General features: G+C 37.8%; 1 protein-coding gene and 1 non-coding gene across 2 annotated transcripts; both read left to right on the top strand.

Annotated features, from left to right (window-relative positions):
• The first annotated feature begins 282 nt into the window (after nt 1-282).
• LOC21396018 (ethylene-responsive transcription factor ERF098) lies at nt 283-925 on the top strand. The gene has a single exon (XM_010095125.2). The coding sequence runs from the start codon at nt 359-361 to the stop codon at nt 887-889; it is 531 nt and encodes a 176-aa protein (XP_010093427.1). The 5' UTR covers nt 283-358; the 3' UTR covers nt 890-925.
• Nucleotides 926-12,829: 11,904 nt separating this feature from the next.
• On the top strand, nt 12,830-12,936 carry LOC112091025. The gene has a single exon (XR_002901964.1). It is a non-coding gene; the product is annotated as a small nucleolar RNA R71 (small nucleolar RNA).
• The last annotated feature ends 8,800 nt before the right edge of the window (nt 12,937-21,736 follow it).

Raw genomic sequence — 21,736 nt, 5'->3', positions numbered from 1 at the left:
ATATATATATTATATGCCTATCAGCCAAAAAGAAGATTTACAAATCCCCTGTTTTTAAAAATAAATATTATTTTGCTCATAGAAGGAGTCGAAGAATCAAATTTTGACACTTCTCATATATATCAAGAAGCTTCCAAGAAAGAATGATGGGGATATTAGTCAATCCACGTTCTTCTCCACTATATTCTATCTGTAGACCAAAATCAAACACACCTATATATATATATATTATTATCCAACCAATAAATCTCACATCTCCCACCAACTTTGAGAGCCAAAGAAACAAAAAAATAAAAAATAAAAAAAGTACCAATTAACCATCAATAAAAGTTTACGTCGTTTTTTTCTACTCAATTACATGGACAACCCTAACAGAAGGAATCATCATCAAGACCAACAAGAGAAGGACAACGAAGGCCGAGCGGGCAGCAGAGAAGAGGCCGTGAGATATCGGGGCGTCCGGAGGCGGCCGTGGGGAAAGTTTGCGGCGGAGATAAGAGACCCTTCGCGGCAAGGAGCTCGGCTATGGCTTGGCACGTTTGACACTGCCGAGGAAGCTGCCAGGGCCTATGATAGGGCAGCGTTTAACTTTCGAGGTCATCTTGCTATACTTAACTTCCCTAATGAGTACTATTCTAGGGTCATGGGTTCTCCCCCTTATCCTCCTCACATATCATTTTCTGGTTCTGCTTCTGCTTCTACTTTTGCGCCTTCTAGTTCTGGTTCTGCCGCTTCTTCTGTTGGCCGCTTGCAGAGGGGCTTCGAGAGGGGAGATTCGTCGAGATCGTCGCCGCCGGTGGCCGCTCCACAGGAGGTTTTTGAGATTGAGTACTTGGATGACAAAGTTTTGGAGGAGCTTCTTGATTCGGAAAAGGAGAAGAAAAAATGATATCTGAAACCTTTATTTTCCATCAGTTTCTTCTTAGTTTTGGTTTTTTTTTTTTCTTTTGTTCTTTTTTTTCTAATTTCCTCGTTCTGATTCATGAACTTTGTTTTTTTTTTTTTTTTTTTTGGGTCTTTCTTTACTTTCGTTTTCCGTAAAACTGAAAACACCTGAATGTACCAATAGTTATATATTAAAGAGTGTGATCAGTGGTTTCTAGCTCATAAGTCATAAAATTATATGAGATTGAGTTCTGAAGCCAATCAAGGATGCGATGAATTATATTGCATTTATGAGCAAAATGTGACATTTGATTTGATTTGACTTGATTTGCAGAGAGAGAATTAACTAGAAGTAAAGCTTGGAATGATTAGAACGAAATAATTAGGGAACCTTAGCGAAGAAATGAAAATACTGAAAAGTGGTAATGCATATTATAATTGATAGTATTATGAAATGTTCTTGCATGAATTTAATTTTATTTTATGTAATTCGGAGGAATATTTGGGAAGGGGTCAAATTTGTAAAGATAATTTGAATATCTGAAACTTTTTCATGAATAGTTAGTTAATAATGGAGATAGTAATAGAACTATGTCGCAAACTTGAATGATAAGCCAGAAAGAAGAGAATATATTATTGCTTAGTCAACCTCAATCTCATATTCATGATGGCCATCTCTCCAACAACTGAACTATTTTTGGTCGTAATCATAGATGCGATAAGTTAAGGGACTTTTTGTCCGAGAAAGGTTTCCAACGACCGTTAAAACTATAATAATGGCTCCAATGGCTTGTACTCCAAAAAATTTTACAGTAGGACACCATTTTTTGGAAGGGGAAATTTTGTTAGACTTTAAATCCTTATTCCACATTTCAAGAATCATCACAACAAATTATTAAGAAAATAGGTTAGAATAAATATTTGTCTCTATTAGTGCACCTTAATCTCCAGTATAAATCTCTAAGACAACGAGCACGTCGAATTATTGTCTTTCTCAGTCAAATCACCAAATCCTTGAATGGGTGTTCTCTCTCTAGATGGAGAAGAGGAAAAACAGCCGATTGATTTTACGTATTAGGAACCATAACCTAAGTTTCTTTATATATTGTCCCATTAGGCTCCCATTAAACCTAATTGGGTCAATATTGGGTATCCGCCCATTTAGCTCATACCCAGTTAGAAGACTATTTGGGCTCTCCATAATTAAACTACTTAATTAATCCAATTAATTAAATAGCGTCAATACAATTGTTATAAATATGTGGCCCATAATTATTATTAGGAAATGTAATTTCTTAACAATCTCCCACTTGGGCTACATATGATTCATGAAACAATTATATCATACATAATTTCTTAAGCGCGCAACTGTATGCTATTTATACTTAATCTCCACTTAAGGTACAATCTAGTCCATCTCATATATTAGCATGAGATCATGGCCGCTTTTGTCACTTTCAAAATGCAACTAAACCTTCCATGGTCACCACGCCAACATATGCATTGACATAGATCGAGTATGGATGAGTGGCATCGAAATTACATGCAATGTGATCTCCAACATGCCTATTTTCATCTTGTCATGCCTTAATCTTTATGAGATCAATCTGTAATTTTCAAAACATAATGCAAAATTGCAAACATAAAATTAACACATTCAGAGGGAAATCTATAAAACTGTAAATCCATCTTATTTATTCTGCAGAAAATAAACAAATAGATGTTTATGTTATAGAATGTCCAAAATCAACTCCCACTAAACCATAGTATCCTCAAACAAAATAACACGTATATGAGCAGTGTGCTCATCAAAGGCCTCGGGCATTAAGCCTTTGGTTAGCGGATCCGCAAGCATAGAGTTTGTCCCTATGCGTTCTATTGAAATCTGACCCTTATGAACTCTTTCTTTAACAACTAGAAACTTGATATCAATATGCTTTGACTTCGTTGAGCTTCTGTTGTTATTGGAATATAGCACTGCCGATTTGTTGTCACAGAATATCTTTAACGGCCTTTCAATACCATTAACCACACGCAGCCCCGTGACAAAGTTTCACCGCCACATCCCATGATTAGATGCCTCATGATAACAGGCTATGAACTCTACAACCATGGTAGAAGAAGCTATGAGTGTCTGCTTGCCACTCTTCCAGGAAATAGCTCCTCCTGCCAACATGTAAACATAGCTTGACGTGGATCGCTTACTGTCTTGGCATCTAGTAAAATCAGAATTAGTATACCCGATGATCTCTATACTGTCTGATCTCCGATAGGTGAGCATGTAGACCTTTGTTATCTTTAAATAACACATAATCTATTTGGCTGCTTTCTAATGATCCACTCATGGGTTACTTAAGTATCTGCCCAATACCCACTATAAATGTTATGTCGGGACGAGTACAAACTTGAGCATACATTAGACTTCCTATTGCCGATGCATAAGGAACCTTTTCCATTTCCTTTATCTCAAGTTCATTCTTAGGGCACTGACTGAGACTAAACTTATCTCCTCTAGCTACGGGTGTATCTCCTGGTGTACAATTCTTCATGTCAAATCTTTCAAGAACCTTTTCGATATAGTCCTTTTATGATAACCCAAGGCTACCTCGAGAGCGATCTCGTAATATCTGTATTCTTAATACAAAATAGGCGTCACCAAGATCCTTCATCTCAAAATTCTTAGTAAGAAATTTCTTGGTTTCGTGCAATAAGCCTATATCACTGCTGGCAAGTAATATGTCATCGATATATAAAATCAAGAAGATGAATTTACTCCCACTGAACTTGTGATATACACAATCATCGACCACATTCACCTCAAAACCATAAGAGGTGATAACTTGATGAAACTTGTGATACCATTGACGGGAAGCCTGTTTGAGACCATAGATGGATTTCTTTAACTTGCAAACCATAGACTTTGAATCTCCAGATACAAAGTTTTCTGGCTGGACCATATAAATCATCTCATCAATGTCGCCATTGAGAAATGTTGGCTTAACATCCATCTGATGTAGCTCTAAGTCTAAATGAGCCACAAGTGCCATAACTATCCTGAAAGAGTCTTTCAAAGAAACCAGAGAGAAAGTCTCTTTATAGTCTATGCCTTCCTTCTGAGTGCATCATTTGGTGACTAGACGATCCTTATATCTTTCGATGTTACCTTTCGAATCCCTTTTGGTCTTAAATATCCATTTACAGCCACTGGGTTTCGCTCCTTTAGGCAACTTGACAAGATCCCAAACGTCATTGTCTTTCATAGATTTTATCTCATCCTTCATGGCATCAATCCACTTTTAAGCATTAGAAATCTGTAAAGCTTATTGGAAGTTGATAGGGTCATCTTTCCCTTAGCTCACAACATCTTCATGTTCTTGGAGAAAGACGATATAATCATCTGGAATCTCACTTCTCCTTTCTCTATTGGATCTCCTTAATGTCACTTCTTGAGGTTGTTGAGTTTGCTCAATAGGTGCTATAAGGGGAACCTCATTGTTGTCTTGTTCTGGAACAATGTTAGGAACAAGAACCTAATCATTGATATTTTGTACTGGAGTTTGATCTTGGACAATGGTAGGAATAATAGCCCGATAATTGCCAATAGTAATATTAGGAAGAGAAACAAAATCCTCTTCCTCAAAGACAACATTCCTTATTTTATCCCCCCCCCCCCCCCCCCCAAACTCAACATTAACAAGGAATCTCGCATTTTTCGTCCCAAAAAAGGACCTAATAGTGGGATTGTAAAACTTAAAGACCCGAGAGTGTTTAGCGTATCCAACAAATAGCAACTAACCGTTCTTGAGTCCAATTTCTTTTCATTTGGCTTGTAAGCCCTTGTTTTAGCTGGACGACCCCTAACATGTAAGTGCCTAATGCTGGGCCTTTTTCCTGTCCATAGTTCATAAGGGGTTTTGGTTACGGCTTTGCTTGGAACCTTGTTAATAAGGATATAAACTACAGCCTTTAGTGCTTCTCCCCAAAGTGATTCAGGTAAAGAAGAATGACTAATCATACTTCTTACCTTGTCCTTAAGAGTTCTGTTTCATCTTTCAACAACACCATTCATGCTAGGCTTACCTGGCATTGTGTATTGTGGGACGATTCTGCACTCCTTTAGGAAGATAGCGAAGGGTCCTGAACATTTTTCTCCTGATCCGTCATATCTACCGTAGTTCTCACCACCCCGATCAGATTTGACAGCCTTAATTTTCTTGCCTAGTTGAAGTTCAACTTCAGTTTTAAATTCCTTGAAAACATCCACTAACTGTGACTTCCATGTATTAAGTATAGGTAACTGAATCTTGAATAATCATCTATGAACGTAATAAAGTATTGTTGACCATTCCAGCAAGCTGTAGGGAATGGTCCACAAATATCAATATGAATAAGTTATAAAACATCTTTAACTCTATCGGCACCTAATTTCCTTATGTTTGTCCGTTTCCCCTTAATGCATTCAACATAAACTTGAAAATCTGTCAAGTCTAGGGGGCCAAGAATTCCATCACTCACAAGCCTCTGAATTCTCTTTTTAGAGATATGACCTAAACGCTTGTGCCATAGGGTGGCAGAATTCTCATTTAATTTTCGCTTTGTACCTCGTACACTAGTGTGCAAAATTTCTTTATCAAAAGTAACATTATCAAGCATATAAAGATTATCAATTAAAGAACCAATACTAATAACATTTGAATTATGAAGAAGACTAACTTTATTATTTCTGAAAGAACACGAATAACCAGATTTGTCTAAATTAGAAATAGAAATTAAATTTTGTCTAAGTGACGATACAACAAAAGTCTCATTCAAATCCAAATAATCACCAGTCTTTAATAATAATCTAGAGTTTCTGATAGCTTATACTAGAACTTTCTTGCCATCGCCCTCAAAGATGCGTCTTTCAGCATCATTTGGCGGTCGGCTCCACAGGCAACCCTGTATAGACATACTTATGTGAGTAGTAGCACCAGAATCTTCCCACAAAGTATCCTTAGGTACAGAAGCTAAATTAACTTCAGAACAAACTATAGCAAGAGTCTTATCCTTCTTTTCACGCAAAGCGGCGTATTTGGAACGCTCCTTCTTGTAGAAATAACAAGTAAATTCCTCATCCTGCTTCTTTACTTTCTTTTGCTTGGGTGTTCCATTTGCAGTATCCTTATCTGTTTTCTTTCTCTTATTATGAGAGGTTAATGCCAAATGAGCACTTTCAGTCTTATCTCACTGGAGTCTTTCCTCTTCTTGTACATAATGTAAAATGAGCTCATTAAGAGTCCAGTTGTCCCTTTGGGTGTTATAGCTCACCTTAAATTGACCATATTATGCAGGAAGAGAAATGAGAACCAAGTGCGCGAGCAAATCCTCATATAGCTCTAACTTTATTGCCTTGAGTTTCCCAGCGAGTTTAGAGATCTCTATAATGTACTCCCTTACGTTCCCTTTTCCTTTATACCTCATGGAAATGAGTTTTGTCAAAACATTACTTGTTTCTACCTTTTCATTCTTAGCAAAATATTGCTCAATTTCTTTGAGGAACTTCTTGGCATTAGTGCTCTCAGTAATAGAGCCCTGAAACGCTTCCAGAATGGAGCATTTCATGATCATTAGACTCATACGGTTGGAGCGATTCCACTTCTCAATTTTCTCCTTACTCAGATTTTCTGTAGTGGCAATGGGTCGCTCTATCCTTAGCGCATCATCTAATCCATATAGCCGAGAACGCTTTTCACGTTCTCTTTCCATATCTTAAAATTCATCCTATTTAGCATTTGGATCATACTTATTTGTTCAGAAACATTAGCCGCAGTAGCAGAAACTGAATAGATAACAAAATAAAACAACGTACTCACAATCAACATTTATGTCATACATAAGCATACATGACATAAACAAACAATCCGAAGGATGGTGGGCCCATTTCAAGATACCTAGCACAACACTAATATTTAGTCTTTCGACCAGAAATATCAGCTTGTAAGTGGTACTCTCCGCGCAGTAATCAAATATTGACAATAAATCCTATCAAACAATAGTCTTCCTTTGGGCTGAGTATTTTTCACATGGAAAACCTTATAATTGTCACATATTTATTACCACGGGTATAACCATTATTTTGCCAAATAATAACCTTCCTTGGGGCCAATCATTATTCGTATAAATAACAAACATATACATCTTTATTTCTAAAATAAATTAACATCCACAATAGAGGTTACTTTGCCAACAATATTATTTCAATCAATTTATTTTAAAATAGAAGACAATTACGTGCAATAATGATTAAATAAAACAAGACAAGGAACCAGAATTTCATTTTATTCAATTAAATCTTTAAATTCATTTAATTAAGTTGCACTTAATTTCTTAATGGGTTAAGAAACGCCCAAATGCCCAAAATCTCAAAAATTGGGTTTAAAATAAACCCAAAATTGCCAAAATTGCAATTTATTTCTTCTTATGGTCGCAACTATTAACCTGCGGCCCTTCACTTAATCACAAGCACAATCGGTCCTGTGTTTCATTTTTTCTGTCACGGGCCCCAAATGGGCCTGTGTTATTATTTATTTTTTTGGCAGCTCTAGGCTGAAGCCCAAAGGTGCTTTGTTGCAAAAACTTTGACTATGCTTGCAAGTGCAAAAGTCGTACAAGTAATAAAATGGTCCAAAGACCGATATTGTCCCACGAGGAATGACGTTAAGAATATAAACTAGTTATTGTGATTATCATATCTTAACTTTATCTAAGCGATCAAATTTGAATGTGATAAACTCAAAGAACAACTAAAAATAAAGGAAAACTAAATTAAAAGAAAAGGTAACAGTTATGAATAACACGCGCTGAAATTAAAATGGAATATCAATATGATGGCAATGTTAGGGTTTCCACTTCACTCTATTGCAATTATGTTTCTCTGTAGTAATGTGCCTAACCTAGCTCAACGTTCTCAAGAACCTAGAGTATTGTGTATCCTTATACCGTCTCTCGAGTGCCGCATAAAGAATATGTAAGTGATATCAAGCCTATATCTCAACTATTCACCCCTACCTTCATTAAGTTCCACTCTAGAAATAATTTCTGGAATTCCACTTCTCAATTTCACAACCTAAAATTGTTTCGGCTACCTAGGCAATGTTTATCTCTCAACCTCACACCAACCTAAGTTGTTCTACCCATTTCTTAATTGCTTGAACGTTCCCCTCTCGAGTATTAATCCTCACAATCTAAATTTGCCCAATTCACAATCTCACAAAGCATAGCTATATATAAATCATGAATTTGGCAGCAACAAAACAGAATAGAACACGAAAGAAACGAAGAACTTTAATTAAATGCACATTAAAACGTAAAAACAATAATCACAAATAGAGATTCATCTAAACCCTAACAATTAAGAAAATTAGCCACACATCATGTGGCTCACAATTTCTAAATAATATTCAAAATCTAGAAAAATACAGAAAGAAAGAGAAGAAGAGAATGAAGAACGCTTAGAATTCTTGAAGAAACGCTCCAATTTCCCTCTGGAATCCTCTCCAATTCAAATTTTCTTCCTTTGCAATTTTTGTTTTCATTTTTCTCCTCTTTCCTTCAGTTTTCGGCCCCTCTTCCTTATATTCCACGTCCAGCACGTCCCCAAGAAGCCAATTCTGACTTTCCATAAAAATCCCCGCACCAAACTAGGGCAAAACGCGTGTTTCTAATAAAATCAGGTAACTCGGGCGACATATCCCCTAGAATAGGCGACATATCGCCTAAAGGCAGCGACATATCTCCACAAAGGAGGCGACATATCGCATCCCTCGCTGGTCCTTCGTACAGGTTTGCTCAATTTTGCTCCTTTTCACGTCGTGTCGCCATCTGTAGGCACCATATCGCCTCGTTCTCTGTCTTTTTGATCCAAAATGCCTAAAAACTCAACAATTTCACCCATTCCTGCACACTCAAGGGAGAATCATCAAATCCACATAACAACTTGAGGAAAAACATGCTGAAACTAGCTAAAGGAGTAACAAATGAGTGCATAAATTATGCACTCATCACACCCCCAAACTTGAACGGCTGCTTGTCCTTAAGCAGAAAAACCTAATATAAAATAAAACATAAAATGGAAAATGGACAAAAGAACACGAAACGACACAACCTAAAATGATGAACTAAAAGCAAAACAAAAGAAATAAAGGTGAATTGACTGAGAGTGTAAACATAGACTTCAGGCATATTATCTCAAATTACCAAACACCTCTTCACCCACCTGATATGTGAATCTGGAAAAGGACCAGAATTTCAACCCATCAATACTCAACTTCTGACACTGTCATCTCCGTGTAAGTGTGTGCAAATCATCTCTACAAGACCTAAACACAAATGTGACTCATGTGTATCAAGACAAATCGCAAGATAAACATTAAAACGGAACGACCATAGGCTCACCCGTCTGACTCATCTCCACTAATGTAGGTCAAATGTCATGGAGATCAAGAGGACTTTACTCGGCTTGTAATGTTAGGCTGGGGTGAAGGATAGATGAGAATCAAAAAAAGAAAAGTAGACTCACCCTAGACAAGCACGGTGGTAATAATAGACTCCTCCATTCACAGAACAGAAACCAATGCCCTTTACTTCTAGATTCACCTCTTCACCTTCGAATGTAACATCCATAAACACTATCCCCCACTATGATCGATCCCTAAACTTGAATTCTTTTTTTTTCCTTTTTTTTTGTTTTTTTTTGTTTTTTTTTTATTTTTTTTGTTTTTTTAGAACACAAAGTCAAATTGGCATTTATAATGGTGAGGGATGAATGTAAAGGTTCAAGGACGGTCTCAGAAAACTCCTCACTTAATGACTCTCGCTGGCCAGGCATTCGAAGCTCGGTGAAAGGGTCACGTGTGATGCCAAGGTGAGTAGGTGAAGGTAATGTTTGATACATTGCAAGGCTCAGGTTCTCAGGCAGTAAAACAAATGAATCCAGTTTTTTTTCTTTTTTTTTGGCTCAAAGAGGGACTCTATGGATAACATGTTGCTCAGGTTAGCTTTTTAGCTCAAACGGTCCAAAGAGGGCCTTTATCCTATCAACACAACAAAGACCTAGGATTTCACCTCGACAAGTCATTCAGGTAAGTTCTAGTGTTCTCATTGTGATAAAAAGTCTCAAAATTGCACACAAAGCCACATAGCGTATAAGGAAAAATAGATAGACATGTGCTCATAAATAGAGATAACAACATCAAAAGCAAGCATGATAGATCAAGCACACAGTCAAAGATATAGAAACACATACCGAATGAAAGAAGAGGGCTTAGCGTGAAGTCATCATCGAAGCCCAAAGTCATATGTAATACAACACTCAGTTCGGTACAAATGCCAAGATAAATAAAACATCAAAATCTCAAAATAAATTGAAACCTACCTACCCTGCAAAAAGAACATCAACAGGTAGAACACCCCCCCCCCCCCCCCCCCCCCCCCCCCAAACTTAAGAGGAACAGTGTCCCCACTGTTCAGTGTAAAAACTCAAAGGGCAAAGGAAAAAAAAAACAATACCTCCCGGCCGGTCTAAGTGTTATCGGCCATACCTTATCCAGCATCATCAATTCCACCGTCGGGTTTGCCATCTGAGGTTCCCGGAGACTAATATGGCTGTCAAAATCCTTCAGGCGACATATTGCCTATTGACAGGCGACATATCGCCTGTCATTCTGTCCCCCTTTCCTGATTTACTTCTTCTTTTTTTTTAGAATGAAACCCATTAACACAGAATCAACAAAAACTCATATGTGGGTTGCCTCCCACAAAGCGCTACGTTTAAAGTCCTTAGCTAGACATAGTACCTCATGCTTCAAATGTCCTCAACAAGCTTGAGACTCGTAATCTTCTCCACCTCGCCTCTAAAATAGTGTTTAAGGCATTGTCCGTTCACTTTGAAGGCAGGTTCATCTCTTCTTTGTATCTCAACAGCGCCGAATGGAAAGACTTGCGTAACCATGAATGGATCGGACCATCGAGATTTGAGTTTTTCGGAAAAGAGTTTAAGATGAGAGTTGAATAGAGGTACCTTCTCTCCCGGAATGAAGTCGCGGCGGAGGATCCTCTTGTCATGCCATTGCTTTATGCGCTCCATGTAAATCCTCACATTCTCATACGCCTCATTATGAATCTCCTCTAATTCATTGAGTTGAAGGAGTCTTTTCTTTCCCGAGGCCTTCAAATCAAAGTTGAGCTTCTTATAATCAATTCACACTCACCACCCCGTTACCGTGCGAGTTGAAATGAGCTCATTTTTCTCTTTCTTCACTACCGTCATGCCACCTTTCTTTGCCACCACATCCACCCGGTTACCACTACATCCACCAGGTTACAACTTGGTTGCTCTTCCGGAAATTTCATGGCGTTACTAATGTTGAACTTTACCTCTTCGCCGTTCACCCGAAGTGTCAAGTTACCATCACGGACATCAATCAAAGCCTTCCTGGTAGCAAGAAAAGGTAGGCCCAGAATAATAAGAATTTCTTGCTCCTCCTCCATGTCTAACACCACAAAGTCAATTGGAAAAATGAATTTATTTATTTTAACCAAGACATCCTTGATAATACCTTTAGCGTAGGTGAGAGAGCAGTCCGCCAATTGTAGTGAGATGGTGGTAGGTGTGATCTCTCCAAGGTTGAGTTTCCGGAAGATAGAGAGAGGCATGAGATTGATGCTAGCCCCAAGATCACACAAGGCCTTCTCAATGTGAAGTTCTCCAATGATGCATGGGATGGTAAAACTACCCGGATCCTTCAATTTCTCCAGTAGTTGTCTATTTATGATAGCGTTATATTCTTCCATAAGCTTCATTGTCTCATAGTCCTCGAGCTTGCGCTTCTTGGACATAACCTCCTTCATAAATTTGGCATAGTTTGGCATTTGCTCGAGAGCGTCCACGAAAGGAATGTTGATGTGGATCCTCTTGAAGATGTTGAGAAATTTCTCAAATTGCTCGTCAAGTGCCTTCTTCTGAAACCATTGAGGGAATGGCAATGGGGGAGTGATACAAGGTGGATTATCCAGAAAAGTGATCGAACCTGGTCTAACCACCGGTGGTTCCTTCTTGGCCTCTAGGTTTCCCTCCATTGACTTATCCTTACCGTTATTGTTGCTCTTAGTAGGCTCCTCATCAACCATGGCTTTTTGACCCCTAAGGCCTTCAAGGTCTTTGCCACTCCTCAATATGATGGCCTTGCACTCCTTTGGGTTCTTCTCGGTGTCACTCGGGAAGGACCATGATGATTGTCCTTTTATAGCATTAGCCAATTGGCCAACTTGTGTTTCTAGTGCCTTCATAGCGCCCCCCAAGTTGATGCAGTGAGTTTCAATGTTGTTAAGACGTGTGTCATGTTGATCAAGGTGAGCCTTAGAGTCCACAATATACGTCTTCAAAAGCTCTTCAAGTGACGAGGAAGGCTTTTCCATTTCCGGTTTATTCGACTCCAGGGTTGGTTGTAAAACATTCCGGTTGTTGGCATAAGAGAAATTCTCATGGTTTCGGAGCCCGGGATGATAGTATGTCGGTAAGTTGTTGTTGGGCCTGAAGTTGTAGTTATGGTTGATGAAGTGACATTGCTCATCATATGAATCACTCAAGTTCAAAGCTTGTGCCATATTTACCGCTTTTTGATTACCATTTGCATTGGCTGCGGCAAGACCTTGGATTTGATTAGTCAAGAGTGCCATTTGAGCCATAAGAGACATCGTTTGATCCACATCATAAATTCATGTTGCTCTCTTTACCGTGGACCACTCGTTTTGCCATTGACAACTATTCATTGCCATGGCCTCAAAAAGATTGAGTGGGTCCCCAGGTATCTTTGACAAGATGGTTCCACCGGCCGCTGCATCAATATGGGCCTTAGTTTGCCCAGTATGCCCATTGTAGAATAGTTAAACTTGGAACCAATCCTCAATACCATGTTGAGGACACTTTCAGACCATCTCTTTGAACTGTTTCCAAGCCTCATATAATTGTTCATACTCAAACTGCCAAAATTGAGTGATCTCGGCTCTCAGTTGAGACGTCTTGGAAGGCGGGAAGAATTTAATGAGGAACTTTTGGGCCATGTCCTCCCATTCGGCTACACTCCCTGATGGTAAATATTGAAGCCATGCCCGAGCCCGATCCCGCAAGGAAAATGGGAAGAGTTTCAAGCGGATGATCTCGGCACTCACCTTGTTAATCTTGACTGTGTCACAAATCTCTAGAAAAGTGGCCAAGTGGATATTAGGATCCTCATGCGACAAGCCTCCATATTGGTTCTGCTGGACCATATTGACGAGGGCCAGCTTGAGCTCGAAGTTGTTGGCATTGACTTGTTAACGTTGGATGCCTGAATAATTCTCGTTCACCACAAGCTTGAAATAATCTCGCAACGTCTGTCGCTGGTCTAATTGGTTTTGTTCCCCCGGCCATGTTTTTAGCCCTAGCCCGTTGTTCTCTCCTCAAAGCCTAAATAGGTCGTTTGATTTCTAAATCTAAAGGCAAGAGTTCTGAGCCACATGCTTTTTGCATGCACCTACGAACACAACCAAAGAAAAATAGATAAATAAATACAAATAAAAAAAAAAAACTTAGATTAAAACAAGATATTTCTTTACTATAGTAGTCTAAATCCTAGCCGTTCAATCCCCAGCAACGGCACCAAAAACTTGTTGCAAAAACTTTGACTATGCTTGCAAGTGCATAAGTCGTACAAGTAATAAAATGGTACAAAGACCGATATTGTCCCACGAGGAATGACGTTAAGAATATAAACTAGCTATTGTGATTATCATATCTTAACTTTATCTAAGCGATCAAATTTGAATGTGATAAACTCAAAGAAAAACTAAAAATAAAGGAAAACTAAATTAAAAGAAAAGGTAACAGTTATGAATAACACGCGCTGAAATTAAAACGGAAAATCAATATGATGGCAATGTTAGGGTTTCGACTTCACTCTATTGCAATTATGTTTCTCTGTAGTAATATGCCTAACCTAGCTCAACGTTCTCAAGAACCTAGAGTGTTGTGTATCCTTATACCTTCTCTCGAGTGCCACATAAAGAATAAGTAAGCGATATCAAGCCTATATATCTATACAACTATTCACCCCTACCTTCATTAAGTTCCACTCTAGAAACAATTTCTGGAATTCCACTTCTCAATTTCACAACCTAACATTTTTTCGGCTACCTAGGTAATGTTTATCTCTCGACCTCACACCAACCTAAGTTGTTCTACCCATTTCTTAATTGTTTGAACGTTCCCCTCTCGAGTATTAATCCTCACAATCTAAATTTGCCCAATTCACAATCTCACAAAGCATAGCAATATATAAATCATGAATTTGGCAGTAACTGTTGGAAATGTGTTCATAAAGTAGGGTGTAATTTGTTATTTATGAAATGGCAAATATCGGACATCATTATTTTGCTGATGTTTATAAATAAAATGAAGTTATGTTTTGATTCATATTCAAGAGTGTTAGTAATATTGCTTAGTCCATAGACTGTTATCAACGAAAGAAGAGTTAGGGAATCCCTGCCGGACAAGCTCTTCTGATATAGTTTAAAATTGATATTCGCAGTCTTAGGATCGATTGGGCAATCGAATCCGATTATGACTGTTAGATCGAACCATGTGATGCTGGTCTCGGGGCATGGGAGGTGGACTCTGTGGTTGATCTAGACATGTTCACAACATGTTGAATAGACCATGTAGCTAATTAGGTTAGAGTAAAAACCGTTTACAGAGCTCTAAACCTAATTATTACAACTTAAGTATATTTGCGTAATTATCTCAATCCTGAAGTGAATACACAACTCGACTTAATTTCTCATGGTCTTTGATTCACAGACATCGTAACATGTGCGAGACATCTTACGAACATAAGTCTTTCTTATTCACAATCATATAAAGGAGTTAAGGAAATAATGACTGGAATGGTAAAACGGTAATTTAATATACCATTCTAGTCACTGATATTTACGAATGATAATATTGCATTTATTATGTGGACCATGTGATAAATTGTATTAACACTATTAGAAAAGTAGCGCATATGAATCGAGAGATTAGTCGGCATCGAACCTTTAGTGGAGTCGTACGATGTCGGAATTAAATACGTCCATAACTTATCGGGATAAATTAGTTGAGTATTGTAATTCCATAGCTTTGTTCATATGGGTCCATTCGGTCTCAAGGCTAGCTCTAATAAGTGGGAAAATTAAAACTGATGTTTTGTTACATAATTATGTTTAAATAAATTCATTATGTTATTTTTCATTTATTTGATAATTGAAAAAAAAAAGAATGAATTTGAATTTTGAAATTAATGATGATTAATTTAAAATTCAAAATAAAATTTGAACATGATTTTATTTGGCAACTAAAGGAGGGAGAGAGTTGATTTTATTTTTGGAAAATTCAGAAATCCCTTGGCAAGTGAGAATTCGGATTTTGCTCCAAAAATGAAGGAAAAATTCGAAAATCCCATCTAGGGTTAAGTTTTTGAATTTCTTCCTATAAAGAGATATTATTGTAAACCCTAGAGGTGGCTAAGAAAAAATATCTCACTCATATTCTCTCCTCTAGGGTGGCCGGATTTTATGATTAAAAATTGGAAGGAAAATCGTTTCCTTAGGTTTTTGAAAAAGAGCCCACTCTCTTCTCCCAAACACTAAGAGTCATAGTCTTGAATCAACGAGTGGTTTTTGGTGTGTTCGTGTTCATAAATCAACGGTCTTGTTTCACGGCAATTCTCCATCTCGGAACGTGAGATAGTGAGACAAGATCCTTGCGGCCATATTTGATCCAATCGTCTTAAAGGTATGATTGTCATTTTATTCTTTTGTCCATAAACATATCATGCATGAATCTATCGTTGTGATTTGTGTTTAATTCGGAATTAAAAGATATGTGAAAATTTTTGAAATTTTCGCCTACAAATTTGTTGTTGTTTAAATGATTTTTCACTTAAAAAATCACAATGTGATCCTATAGTAACAAATTAGAATAGAACACGAAAGAAACGAAGAACTTTAATTAAATGCACATTAAAACGTAAAAACAATAATCACAAATAGAGATTCATCTAAACCCTAACAATTAAGAAAATAAGCCACACATCATGTGGCTCAGAATCTCGAAATAATATTTGAAATCTAGAAAAATACAAAAAGAAAGAGAAGAAGAGAACGAAGAACGCTTAGAATTTTTGAAGAATCGCTCCAATTTCCCTCTGCAATCCTCTCCAATTCAAATTTTCTTCCTTTGCAATTTTTGTTTTCATTTTTCTCCTCCTTCCTTCAGTTTTCGGCCCCTCTTCCTTATATTCCATGTCCAGCACGTCCCCAAGAAGCCACTTCTGACTTTCCATAAAAATCCCGGCACCAAACTAGGGCAAAACGCGTGTTTCTAATAAAATTGGGTAACTCAGGCGACATATCCCCTAGAATACGTGACATATCGCCTAAAGGCAGTGATATATCTCCACAAAGGAGGTGACATATCGTATCCCTCGCTGGTCCTTCACACAGGTTTGCTCAATTTTGCTCCTTTTCGCGCCGTGTCGCCATCTGTAAATCGCCTCGTTCTCTGTCTTTTTGATCCAAAATTCCTAAAAACTCAGCGATTTCACCCATTCCTACACACTCAAGGGAGAACCATCAAATCCACATAACAACTTGAGGAAAAACACTCCGAAACTAGCTGAAGGAGTAACGAATGAGTGCATAAATTACGCACTCATCATGCTTCAACCCTAGGGTCGCGACAACGTGACCCTTGACCAGATGTTTTGGCTGCCACTATGTGCAGCTGCGGTGATTCACCACGGTTGTTCCGTCATCGGCACAGCCAGAAGGCTGCGATCGGTCATCCATAGTGCCAGCGGCGGCAGATGCGGCCGCCGGCCATGAAATTTTTTTTTTAAATCTGTCGGCCATAGGTCGCGGTTAGCCCATCGGCGTGGCCTAATGGCCGCGCCCTTGTTTCCTCAGCACCGCCGGCCACAATCTTCAATCCGAAGAAAAAAAAAATTTCACAAACAAAAAAAAAAACTTCTTTAATAAATTGCTTTACCAAATTTCCTTAATCCCTAATTTTCCAAAAAATCAATTTTGTGAATAACGATTAATCTTAAATTATTCAACTAATTTTGATCAAAATCAATTACCAAGAATTCATATGATTATCAATATACAAGCTTTTCTTAACAAAATAAAGCATATCATAAATTCCATAGATAAAAGTAAAATCATATGAATCAATCCACATAATATTGAACTAGAGATATTGGAGATAAAAATTTTCTCAATAATTTAATGTGATGACTACTCTAATACCACTTGTTAGACTTTAAAACCTTATTCCACATTCCAGGAATCATCACACTAAATTCTAAGAAAATAGGTTAAAATAAATACCTATCTCCATTGGTGCGCCTTAATCTCCAGTACAAATCTCTAAGCCAACGACCACGTCGAGTTATTATCTTCCTCAGTCAAATCACCAGATTCTTAAATGGGTGTTCTCTCTCTAGATAGGGAAGAGGGAAAACGACCGAATGATTTTACGTATTGGGGACCATAACCTAAGCTTCTTTATATATTGTCCCATTAGTCTCCCATTAAACCTAATTGGATCAATATTAGGTATCCACTCATTTACTCATACCTAGTTAGAAGACTATTTGGGCTCTCTATAATTAGACAACTTAATTAGCTCAATTAATTAAATAGCGTCAATATAATTGTTATAAATATGTGGCCCACAATTATTATTAGGAGACATAATTTCCTAACAAATTTCATTTTACAAAAACAAAGTTATATAAATTAGTTGCAAGTGAGCACCACCTACAAGAGACTCTGACCCTAAATATTGACTGGATCCATTAGTAAAGATGGGTGAAACACAGGAGTGAAACACAAGTGCCGAGATCCAACAAGAAAAGACCCGGTCAACACATACAATTGAGGGCGATAAAGACTCGTTAGACAGAACTACTACACTAGATAGATTAAATCAGTCAATTGAGATCAAACCCTAAATAATTAGAGACACGAGTGATAAGACATAGAATCAAATCTAGTCATACATCATTATATATAGGACACATTATTTTTCCTACTAATAGAGCAAGTACTTATATTAGCCGTTTGATTAAATTTAAGGGCCTAATTTATAAATGACCATGTTAAAAATTGTATATTACAACACACAAGTGCTCCCATTTATAGATCACTAAAATTTAATCAAAAGGTTAAGAAAGACTTACTCCACCAGTGGGGAAAAATAACATGCTCTATCCCGTAAAATTTTTCCATACTAAAATGGCACTTAAATTTTGAAAGTTTTTAGCTAATCCCTTTAACTTTGAAAATGTAACATTTACGACTTAAAAAAGTAATGATAGCTTTTTTTCCCTTTTGTTGAAAGAGAGACAAAATTTTTTTTTAAGAAAAAAATTGAGGGTGTCGTACGAAGAAAATTTCAAGAGAGGCAAGGGATCACTATGGTATGTGAATATTCACAAAAGTGGATTGCCTCCATACCTCAATCATCATAGTAAAACTAAGTAAAACCTAAAGCTATGTCCAGGAGAATGATTAATAAAAACCTCCTTATAGTTAGTCTTTTCAATTCACTCTATTAGGTTGTCAGCGGTTTGAGTCCGGTTTTCTCCAACTCGTGAACTTATTTAACAAATACAAAATTATATAATAGCACTAAATTTTTCCAGTTTGGTAATTTGATCTATGCCATGATTTTTCGTTCAAGGACGTTGATAACATCCTTACATTTAACAACACCTTAGGAGATGGCGTAACCTTAAAGTTAAGTTCGGGGTTCCTCCTTTGGTTTAGCCTTAAAGTTAAGTACGGAGTTTAAATGAGGAAAGGCTTACGATAGACACCTAGGCCCCAAAGATGAGGAAGGGCGTAATAAGCGGATGCTTCCGGGAGTTAAAAATAAGCAGAGGTGAGGAGAATCCCGAATAAGCCAACCTTTCAAACTTCTGCTCAATCCATGGGCAGGCAAGAGACAACCTGACTAATTAAAACATGAACTAAAATTTAAGGCCTTTTTTTTCACAACTCAAACTTTTTTCCTGCAATATTTTCTCTTACAAAAATTTAAATTTAACTTTTTTACTATATTGTTTTCTCTCATGCAAAAAAGTTTAAGTTATGGTTTGAGTTGTGAAAAGAACACACCCTAAATTTTTTGTGTAAAAATCACTTAAACAAACCATTTGAACCATAGTTTGAACCTCTTTACGAAAAAAGATCTTAGCAGACAAACAAATTGATTAAAACGTGACTCTTGTTTCAATTAAATAAATAGAAAAAAAAAAGAAAAAGAAAAGCTCTGTTGGGATTTGATTTGATTTCCAAAATTGTTTTGATTCTCTAATAAGTTGGTTTGTGCTGAAAACTTTATTTCATTAAGCTGTAAGGGATATATTTATACAAGAAGGAGAAACTATTCAGAGCCTAAGAATCTGTTCAGTATGGTAATTAAGTTTCATATGCTATCCTATATTACAAGGAAAGTATGGAAGCAATAATATATACAAAAGTCAATGATCAATCATTCCTAGAATCTTGCATATTTTCCTTGACACTCCCCCTCAAGTTGGAATAGATGTTAATCATTCCTAACTTGCGAAGTAAATTTGAAAATTGCGGAAGACCCAATGACTTGGTGAAGACGTCTGCTGGCTGCTTTGATGTAGATATATGGAAAGTTTTGATTGTTCCATCTTGAATCTTTTCCCTTACAAGATGACAGTCTATCTCTATGTGTTTGGTTCGCTCATGAAACACATGATTAGATGCAATGTGAAGCGCTGCTTGATTGTCACAATATAGTTTGACTGGTTGTGAATGATTAATTTTCAGGTCATTCAAAATATACCGCAACCAAGTGACCTCACAACAGGCTGACGCCATCGAGCGATATTCTGCTTCCGCACTTGATCGTGAAACCGTGGTTTACTTCTTTGTTTTCCAAGAGATTAGCGAGTGCCCGAGAAAAATGCAATATCCCGTGGTTGACCATCGTGTGTCTCGACACCTAGCCCAATCGGCATCACAAAAGGCATTTAATTGCATAAGACTGTCCGCAGAGAGAAAGATCCCTTGTCCTGGTGTTTGTTTAAGATATCGTAATACTCGATGAGCAGCTTCTAGATGTGGGGTGCGAGGCTTGTCCATGTATTGGCTGAGAATGTGAACGACATAGACTAAGTCTGGCCGTGTGATGGTCAAATATATCAACTGTCCAACTAGTCTACGATAGGAAGAAGGATCCTTAACGTATTCACCTTCATCTCTGCTAAGTGACAAGTTTTGTTCCATTGGTGAATTAACGGGCTTAGCTTCCAAGTATCCCACGTCATCTAGAATCTCAAGTGCATATTTTCGTTGTGAAAGTGCAATTCCCTTCTTTGACCATGCTATTTCTATTCCCAAAAAGTATTTTAACTCACCGAGGTCTTTCAACTTGAATTGTCGCGTGAGGTGAACTTTTATTTCCTCAATGTCTTGTAAGTCGTTTCTGGACAAAATAATGTCATCCACATAAACTACAAGAGCAGTGAATGAGTTACCATGGGTTCGGACGAATAAGGAGTAATCGGATTTAGAATGATGGAATCCAGCATCTTGGAGGGCTGTAGACAACTTGATGAACCATTGACGAGAAGCTTGCTTAAGGCCATACAAAGACTTGTGTAGCTTGCATACTCATGTCTCCCCCTTTTGTCCGAAGCCGGGAGGTAAAGACATATAAACATCCTCTTCAAGATCACCATGAAGAAAAGCATTATTGACATCAAGTTGGCAAAGGTGCCAATTCTGAGAAGCAGCTACTGCAAGGAGAACTCGGACGGTGACAAGCTTGGCAACGGGAGCAAAATTTTCCCGGTAATCAAAACCTTCAACTTGGCTGTAACCCTTTGCCACCAAACGGGCTTTGTAGCGATCAATTGTGCCATCAAGTTTAAATTTGATTTTGTAAACCCATTTACAACCAATAGGCTTCTTATGTGGCGGAAGTGGCTGTAAGGACCAGGTACCATTAGCTTTGAGAGCACTAAGTTCTTCTTCCATAACATGTCGCCATTAGGATCCTGAGCAGCTTGTGCATAAGATGTTGCTCCTTGACAGCTGAAATAGAAGTAGCAAAAGCTCTATGTGCAGGTGAAAGTTTGTCGTAAGTAACAACTTGAGATAAAGGATGAGGTATACCTTTGTCGTCAGCCAACACCGAGTGAGACGAGGGAAGGGAACGAGACGGCAAGGAAGCTTCGACATGGTATTGTTGAAGATAGCTGGGTGCATAAGTAGTTCGTCAGAGTCGTGTTTCGGGTGGTGATGTGAGGCGTTGCTGTGGTGAAGAAGAAGAAGAAGAGCTTGAAATATTTAATGAATCTGTTGGAGGTGAGGTGATGTTTAGTTCGGCTTCAATATTGGTTGAAGGAAGTGGTGAAGAAAGTAGAGCAGCGGGTAATATTGGAGGTGGTTGGGGCGATGGAACATGATCTTGTGTAGTGGAGCGCTCAAAACTAGGCCATGTATCATCGTAACCAATGACAGGAGATTGAGAAAGCATAGGTGTAGACATGGTAGGTAAAGTGGCAGCGGAAGTAACTGAGGGAAAAATGTGCTCATGGAAGATTACGTCACGAGAGATGAAAATTTTTCCTGTTGCTAAATCATAAACCCGATATCCTTTTGTGCCATATGGATAGCCAAGAAAAAGACAACGAATAGATCAGGCATCAAATTTACTAGGGCGAAGGTGATGACTAGATGCAAAACATAA

This window comes from Morus notabilis, unplaced genomic scaffold (assembly GCF_000414095.1).
Source record: "Morus notabilis unplaced genomic scaffold, ASM41409v2 Scaffold147, whole genome shotgun sequence".
Lineage (NCBI taxonomy): Eukaryota > Viridiplantae > Streptophyta > Magnoliopsida > Rosales > Moraceae > Morus > Morus notabilis.
Note: the sequence above shows the minus strand (reverse complement) of the source record. Positions and strands in the feature narration are given on the sequence as shown.

Excerpts from the sequence above, each read along its gene's own strand:
- LOC21396018 (XM_010095125.2), top strand. The coding sequence starts at position 359 with ATGGACAACCCTAACAGAAGGAATCATCATCAAGACCAACAAGAGAAG.